Here is a 9,574-nt window from a genome sequence, read left to right on the forward strand (position 1 = left end):
AAAACATAACAACTACAACAACACTAGTCACGAAGCAACACAAGCTGACACTAAAGGATCCCAACCGCACAAGAAAACTGATCCCGCTCCCCAGAACAGTTACTAGATCTCCAACAGATAGATCGTCGTTTGGTCTTAACCCGAAGGTGACACCGAAAAGGCCGAGACACAAATCAATACTACGCCACCAAGTAAAAACTTTCTCGAGAAGACAAACACAACGACCCCCACCCCTAAACGCCCCCATCGGTAGCGGATAGCCACTAGCAACAGGGTGGTAGACCACCCAACTTGTAGACAAAGGCATATTCGAGCACCACCGCGAACAGGCAATGCCGGTGGTCACCACCAACTGGGTGGTAACCACCGACGACCTCCAACACTAGAGTAAGAATAAAAGATAGAGAAAGCCACCATAGAGCTGTTAGAGCCGGGGCCACTACCAAAGGGGCGGGGGAACCACCGGTCACTGCAGAAGCCGGCAGCTCCGACAGCATCGACGTAAAAAAAGTACAGCCACCACGCCGCTGCTGAAAAATAAAGAAAGACCGGAAAATTAAGGTATCACCACGTCGGAGGAAGAGCATCCAACAAATTAAAGCTTTAGACCACACCGCGAGAACGGCGTAGGAAAAGGTTTAAATCATCGATGATACTCGTCGCAGCAAAGCAAACATAAGAGAAAGAAAGAAAGGGTCGGAACTCACTGGAACGAGATAAGAGGGAGAAAATTCGGAAAGAAAGGGATCCTTCGGATCATCGATGAGATGTGGATGGCCATCATAGTCAACTTACTCAAAATTTTCCCACTACATCACACTCACCCCTACAACTAATCTAATCAAAGCTGGAGTAAAAAAGTTTTGGTCTCTAGAAATATTTTATATATATTCATAGGTAGCTAATCTTCAACGTAGAGTACTATGTATAAAGTTGTAACTTCAAGGTGTTGGTATATTAGTGGTGGCATGACTTCCCATAAGGTAGGTCAGAGGTTCGACCCCATGCGCTGCAAAATATTTTCTTTGAAGTTACATGCCTATTTCATGGGCTTCAGATGTCACGTACATCTTGCGTTCGAGTCTCGGTCGAGTGAGTTTTACCACAAGCGATGCCCATATGGATTAGCCGTGGGGGTTTCCGCCTAAGGGACGGTAGCACTGTTAAATGGTACGTCTCAGAATATAATGAAGTGGGTGAATTTCAACATCGCGTTTGAACCCCTATCATTGACTCTAACCGGCTTTAAAAACTATGTATATAGTTGAACTTGGGGGCATAGCCCAACGGTTCTCCCCATGTACTTTGTGTCATGGGATAGGGAGAGGTCATGGGTTCCATCCTTAGGGATGACATGATTTTCTTTAAACCAATTGAACACCAATAATGGTGATATATATTGACCCTATAGGGAGGTTTTATCGGATTCGTTCACGGACCCCTACCCGGAACCACTGCTCGAATGGATGTATTCCCGGGTACCGTCGATCGGGTTCGGGTTTCCGCCTGAACGTGTGTGTTACGTGCAAATGATGAGGGTCGTTGAAAGAAATGATCTACTGATGCCAAAAAAATCGCCGTTCAAAAAAAAAAAAAAAAAAAAAAAACTATGTATATAGTTGTATTTGGGATATTAATTTAAAATCTTTCGAGTTAAGATAATTAACATGGTGGCCATCTTGTTTTAGTTGATGAAGGGCAGGGCTCTTACTTATTATATATTTGACATAACACTGAAAAAACTTTCCATTACATGCAATTGATATGATTGATGCGGTTTTAAACAACACTTTTACGTATACGTACCATGAACTTAATTTGGTTACTTAAGTTTGATATATATTGCAATTTATCTTCTTTTTTTAAGAGTTGATAAATAAATAAGTTCTACTGTATGATATGCTGCAAAAATACCCTTCCATCCCTGAAAAGGCTATTCTTTATTCCATGCCTAAATTTTTTACTCTGAGTTTGCTGTTCTTTTATTCCTTGAGAAATAACTTAAATCCGGAAATGACTATCAAATATTTTGTTCCTGCACTGCTTTTTTGTTGTTTGGTTTCCTAGGATAAAAATATATACATATATACATCCAATATAAAAATATGGGTGATGATTCTCACACACACTTTTTTGATCCTCACACACCTATTTTAACCTTTTACTCTTCTAATAATACTCAATTGGTGTGTGAGAATCATCCCCCTAAAAATATATGTTTAATTTAATGTCATGCGTATCATAAACTTCAGGCCGGATTGTAGGAATACTCACAATTCTCGGTAGGATATTACTCCATATCATTAAAATTGATAAATTTGTCAAATAATATAATAATGAGATGAGATTGTACGTTAAGTTAATAAATAATTATTGTATGTTTTGATTGTTTTATCTAGGGATGGAGCCCGGCAACGGGCACGGGTTCTATATACCCGCAACCCACCCGTCGAGTTGTTTTTTTTGCTCGTTGAGATCCGTTACCCGCCCGCGGGTAAAAAATTTCGCTCATGCCCGTGACCGCGGATACCCGTGACCTGCGGGTAAACCCACGGGTAATAATAATATACAACTTCGTTACTTTTTTTTTTTTTTTTTTTTAGAAAAGTTAGGAAATTTAATTAATTATAAACAATATGTACAACTAACAAAGTGTAAAATTACTTGAAAGTAAAGGTTTTTACTTATATGTAATATTATATTTTTAATAATTATTGAATTACAAGTCAAATCCTTTTTAAATTGATAATTAAATGTATAAATTCGCGGATAAATTAAAAAAAGTCTCATGAATTTGCGGATCGGGTTTTACCCGTGACGGGTAATATGTACCCGCGACCCGCCCACGAACCGGCCACGACCCGTTGGTGTTGGGAAATTACGGTCTCACTAATTCCCACCACCCAGCCCAACAATAATAGTAAAGAAATAAGAACAATACATAACACAAGATTTAACGTGGAAACTCCAAAACAGGAGAAAAACCACCGGCCCCCAAAGAGAGAAATACACTATATCACAAATTGTTACAATGATATAGACGACTCTCTTAAGCCAACTACACTCTCCAAAATATTTAACTAATACAACTCTCAAACAAGGGTAAGAAAGAAAGAAATAATCAAATACTTAAAGTGTATTGATTGGTGCGATTTGGAATGAAGACTTAGCCCCTCTTATATAACCAAGTCACTCACCCCTCACATCTTCCTCCCACCAATGTGGGATAAACATATCTTCTACTAGCCAAAATAAACCAACAAATCTCCACCTTTTGGATAGAAGAAGATAACTATGCTTCCACATTGCAAGGATAACCGATGTAGACGCTTCCTCGACGACAACTTCAAGATCCTCATCTTCATGCCATTGACATTATCTCCCAAGAGACAAAACTTGCATCTTCATCGAACATTGTCTAAACCGACAATCATTGTCATCACAGACAATCATAACTCTTAACAAGAATTATCATACTCCACCATTAAGAGTATAGCACTTAGAATATCACATTCCAAGCATTTCACCTCGGCACATGTTGTTGAACAACCAGCTGAAACTTTATGGTGCAACTTCCTTGTTTGGCTTTCCCGAAAGTCCCATCAGCTACAACATCAGTTTCCACCACACAGCCTGCATCAACGCCAAACCAATGCCCATGTGTAATTGTGGAACCGCTAACGAACATCCCTTTCCACGGTGGCGCAGATACACCATGAGGATGACGTGACTTCAGAGGAATTCGTCACTCTCAGTAAAAACGGAGACAATGTTAGCGTTTTTGGAGCCATTTGCCGGATTAGCTCCACCGGGACAATTAACCCTTACATGTCCAGTCTTCCCGCACTTCCAGCATGTCAGATTCTTTCTAGAGTTTCTCTTCTGCCTATCCGAACACAACACTATCGTATCTCCTGATGACGAGACCCCGTTACCTTCCAGTCTTTTCTCCTCGGATAGGAGCTTGCTAGTAACGTCTTCAAACTTCAGAGTTTTCTTCCCATACATCAAAATAGGTTTCATGTGTTCATAAGACGATGATAAAGATAATATCAACCTCAAAGCTTTATCTTCATCATCCGTTTTAACTCCAATAGCCTCCAGTTCTGAAACAATACCGTTAAGAATACTTAGATGATCTGAAATCTTTGAACCCCCATCCATACGCAGAGTATGAAATTGTTCTTTAAGACACAGCCGATTTGAGATGCCCTTGCCCTGGTACAACTGCTCTAGTTTAACCCAAAGCTCCTTTGCCGTTGATAACCCGTGCACATTTGCAAGCACGTTCTTTGCAAGACACAAACGAATCGCACTTGCTGCCCTCAAATCCATATCATCCCATTCTTCTTCATCGAACTTACTGCTAGAATCACTGCCAGGAACAAGGGTGGGTTTACCCTTCAAAGCCTTGTGTAAACCGGACTGAATCAACACATCCTTGACTTGAACCTGCCATAAGCCAAAATTGATCATCCCATCAAATTTCTCTACATCAAACCTCATTAGACTGAACTTCGACATCGTATCCGTATCCTATAGACAACAACTTTATCTGATTTTGCTCACGTTTCGAATAGCCAAAAGATGTAGCAGGTAGCCAGGACCCTTTAAATCGGAAATCCACAACTAGGCCACTAACAAATCCAACTATTACTACAAATCAGAAAAAATATTGTCTAACCAGATACCCTATACGATCAATAGAACTCGTTTCTGATGTGGACGATCCACTCACGTGGCAACCACAGAGCATACTCCGACTCCTATAACCGAGACCCCCGTCAAACCTGACGCTCTGATACCAGTTGTTGGGAAATTACGGTCTCACTAATTCCCACCACCCAGCCCAACAATAATAGTAAAGAAATAAGAACAATACACAACACAAGATTTAACGTGGAAACTCCAAAACAGGAGAAAAACCACCGGCCCCCAAAGATGTAACATCCCGCGTTTTTCCGTTAAATTTATTTTAACACCGTCTTTTTTTTTTAAATAATATCTTTCGTCATTTAATTTGGCATCTTTCGTTAACTAACGTTCATAATATTCTCGTTATTTAATTATAACATCACTCGTTTACTCTAACGTTTTAAAATATTTCGTTTGGTTAATTCCCGCACCCGACAACAAACTCGAGGGACTAGTTTCGCCAAGGGAGCAAAGATGTGACTAGCTTTTGACTAGTCAACACCCACCTCCCCATTCCCTTCCATTTTCATTTTCATTTTCTTTTAACACTTTCAAGAATTCTCTCAAATCTTCAAACAAGAAATCATCATCCATTTTAAATCGATCAAGCTTCAATCCAAACAAATTACATATTTGGAATCCTTGCATCTTCCTCTTCGATTTCATACCAACCTCATCTCGTTTGGGTAACTTTCTAAAATCACTAGATTTTTGTGTTCTTGATGTTTTTAACTTATAAAGTTGTTAATTAGTGTCTATGGCTCAAGTCTAACATGAATATATGATTTATATGTTCGATTTCGTTATTTTTGATAACTAGCATGAACTTGAAAGTTTGGTGTGTTTGATTTATGATTTGGATGCTTAAATGTTGTTAATATGTTAAAGTGAAAGTATTAGATGTGTTCCTAGTGTCACTAGCTTCAATTTGATGTGTAGGTTGATTTGTAAAACTTCATAAACTTGATTAGTGATTTTGGTGATTTTGGATTAGGGTTTGATAAGCTTTATATGAACTTTTGGCGCATCAAATGCTATGAATTGTTGTTGATAAGTGTTTAGTTGCAATGTGTGTTTGATTACCTTCAAAACGGCATATCACATGTGTGAATTGGATTCCCGAAACTTAAAATGCATTTGATGAGCTTGAAACTTTGAAAATGGATTCTTAATGATCACTTGACGGAAAATCGGTTATTGAAATTGATGAATTGCTTGATGAAATGTGCTTAGTTGTTTTCCTTGTCAAATTACCTTTCTAATGATATAGGTTATGCGTTTTAAGTGTTTTCGGTGCATGAAATGTGTTATATTGTATTTTGGTTCGTGACTTGGACCATTTTTTTTTCTGCAAACTGCATGATTCCCAGGTATTGCGCGCCGCGCATTTACCCGCGCGCCGCGCAGAATCAGAGATCCCAGATGTTTGCCTTCTTGGTTGAGTTCTGACCAGAAATTACACTTGGGTGCGCGCCGCGCAACCCAGTGCGCGCCGCGCAAAAGCCCCAGGCCACTCTCTTTTGTTTTTAAATGTCACAAAAATGTTTCCGCTTAACTAAAACTCCGTTTAACATGAAACTTGACTATTAGGCTCTTATATGACTTCTCGTCTTGGGAAAATTGTCGGATACCCGACCCGACCCCGTTGACTTTGACTTTGACCAAGTTTGACTTTTAGTCAAACTTAACCAAACGATTATACAATCGTTCTAACATACTTAACTACTTGTATCGTGCATGAAACTTGACAAATTGATTCACATGCTATATTAATCGAGTCGTAACGAGCCATAGGACTAATTGAACATCTTTGACCGTTTGTGTTTACCGTTATTGATACAACCTATATGTTTAGGTCAAGACTAGCTTTGTCTTTGCACGCGTCTACTTGTTGAAGTACTTTATTAATTCTTGCACTCAAGGTGAGATCATAGTCCCACTTTTTACTCTTTTGAACTTACTTTTGGGATGAGAAAACATAAACGATTCTTTTGAACTAAGTGAACACAAGAACGGGAAAACAAACATTCTACATACGAGTTTAGAACGAAAATCCTCAATCCGATTATCATTAGTTACATCAGATGGTGTAAGCGAGAACTTATGTTATATGGCCATATGGGTTTGACAACCCTCATCTTTGACGGTTCGCTACCGTTTACGGATGAAATATATTTTCGAGAATCAGTGTTTGTTCTAGCACTATTGATGGGGTATTAAACGGACGGAATGTTAAGTTTTGATAATTGGGTGCTCGTGAATATTAACTTTTAGAATGTGTTACTATTATTTCAACTTTGCAAACCTTGTGGTTCGACTTACTTACTTTTACTCACTTACTTACTTAAACCTATGATTTCACCAACGTTTTCGTTGACAGATTTCTATGTTTTTCTCAGGTCTTACACGATATGTGAAACATGCTTCCGCTCACTATTTGATACTTGCATTGGATGTCGAGTATACATGCATTACTTGGAGCGTCTTTGACTTTACTTTAAACCGTGTCGCCTAGATTTCAAATGTACTTATAACCTTGTAACTTAACTTTTGGTTGAACAATTCTTGTAAACTTTGGGAACAATCTTTATTTTGAAATGAAGGCGACATATTTTGGTCAAACTTTGTCTTAAAGACTTATGACCATGCAATGGGACCTACGTAGACGACGCCGTCACTTGACGATTTGTCGGGGTCGCTACAAAAGAGAGAAATACACTATATCACAAATTGTTACAATGATATAGACGACTCTCTTAAGCCAACTACACTCTCCAAAATATTTAACTAATACAACTCTCAAACAAGGGTAAGAAAGAAAGAAATAATCAAATACTTAAAGTGTATTGATTGGTGCGATTTGGAATGAAGACTTAGCCCCTCTTATATAACCAAGTCACTCACCCCTCACATCTTCCTCCCACCAATGTGGGATAAACATATCTTCTACTAGCCAAAATAAACCAACAGTTGGCGGGTATAATTTTTTACCCGTACCCATGCCCGCGGGTAAGATTTTATAATTTCACCCGCCCATCACGGATCGGGTACTCGCAGGTAACGGGTTTTTCTAGCCCATTGACATCCCTAGTTTTATCCTTACAATATATAGATACCTTATACTAGTAATTGAGTTTTTAAGATTCAAGATACTGGCCAATACCAACAACCACTGTTGTAAAAACCCCGATTACTTTCCGATTATTCATATTTCATTTCGATTTTTCAAAATTCGTTTAATTAATCGGTCAACGTCGATTGATGGGTTAAAATTGAATTTGTTAACCAAAGTCGGTTAAAGTCAAAATTGATCAACATTTTAATATAAATTTAACCTATAACTTTAGAGTTTTTGAATATAAACGAACAATTTTAGACAATTATGTTAAAGTTTATGTTTATTATTTTCTACGATATTTATAAATATAATTTTAAAATTTAGTATTTAAATGTATAAAGAATTAATTCCCAATTAATTCTTGAATTGCTGATTACTTTCCCCCCGAATAGCTAATTTTGTAACCTTGCCCACACTTAGAATCTAACTAGCTACAATCTTGTCCAGTAAATGAAGTAGCTTATCTTTGAAACGTTTCCTTTTAATTAACTTTTTAAATTCTTCCATCTTTCTTTTTGAATAAATTGACCACCCATACTCGATGGTTGACCTTTTGAAACTTTTTATTAATATACCATCTCTTTCTACCAAAAAGTGTAAACAAAATTACAGTTAACATAAAAAATTGTAAAGTACATGACTGATCAAAGAAAATGCATTATTTTACACCCACGAAACTATTTAGCAATGTTCATCAAAAGATAATACAATAAATAGATTACAACCAACTTCAATAATTATTTATTCTACAAGTAACATAAGCATGCATCATAGGTTCATAACATTACAATTTTACAACTTAATTAGGCCCTAAAACATAATCTACATGCAACAACTACTAGCTACATTATATTATGATACCTTCAAATTATAAGAAACTTCAAAACTAAAAAGTAAAGACATAAAAACCTTAAACATTAGAAATAAAACTTAGTGGGCATATTAGTTGATCCCCATACAAGATATATAATAATTAGTTAATTCGAAAGGTTATTGTAGATTTCAGTGAAAGCTTTAACAATAATTCCATGATAATAAGGTGAATTAAGTTGCAAGAAACAATTAAGAAGCTCACGAAGATCATCTTTTTTATAAATCTCTTTCTCCACAATCATTTGCAACATTGAGTCTCTAAAATCAACGTACGGATCATTCGTATCTTTCTCCACAGCCAAACTGTTACCACCAAGCCACCCAAACCCTTGAACCGCCGTTGTCGTTGTTGTTGTTGTGTCCGAAGTATTATTTGGTGAGAATGTGGCGGTGGTGGTGGTGGTAGGAGTGGTGTTCCATGATGACGTGGAGGCTGAGCTGTGATGATAGTGGCGGCTGCGTTTGGGTTTTGGGTGGAAGATACTTGAAAGTTTGAGTTTACGGCAACTGCAGCCGACGTCGACGGCGGCGATGAGTTTTTTCTTGAATGTAGGCATTGTTTGTTGAGTTGAATAGTTGATGAGGTCGTTTTAATTTTTGGGGCGTGTAAAATGGGATTTTATTTACTTGAAAAAGGGTAGAAGCTATTGTGACGGTCACTGTTTGGTGACAGTCCAGATGTTTATGACTTGTTGTGTCGCTATTGATTAATTGGTACTATGATCATCTAGGGTGTTTATTAAAACTAGCCTATAGCTAAAACCGTAAACGAAAGCTCGAAGCTAGTTTATGATGGTAGTTAGAGTAGAAAAAACTATTAGCTGAATATGAAACTTGTTTTTAACGGTATAAATATTTGATGAGTACTTGACCAAATTAGCTGAAGTT

At 37.6% G+C, this 9,574-nt stretch overlaps 1 protein-coding gene across 1 annotated transcript; it reads right to left on the reverse strand.

The window, feature by feature from the left end:
* Window positions 1-8,790: 8,790 nt before the first annotated feature.
* On the reverse strand, window positions 8,791-9,243 carry LOC139900376 (uncharacterized). The gene has a single exon (XM_071883151.1). It carries the CDS (start codon window positions 9,241-9,243, stop codon window positions 8,791-8,793), a length of 453 nt encoding a protein of 150 aa, XP_071739252.1.
* Between the last annotated feature and the right edge of the window lie 331 nt (window positions 9,244-9,574).

The sequence above is a fragment of the Rutidosis leptorrhynchoides genome, chromosome 3, assembly GCF_046630445.1.
Source record: "Rutidosis leptorrhynchoides isolate AG116_Rl617_1_P2 chromosome 3, CSIRO_AGI_Rlap_v1, whole genome shotgun sequence".
Taxonomy (NCBI): domain Eukaryota; kingdom Viridiplantae; phylum Streptophyta; class Magnoliopsida; order Asterales; family Asteraceae; genus Rutidosis; species Rutidosis leptorrhynchoides.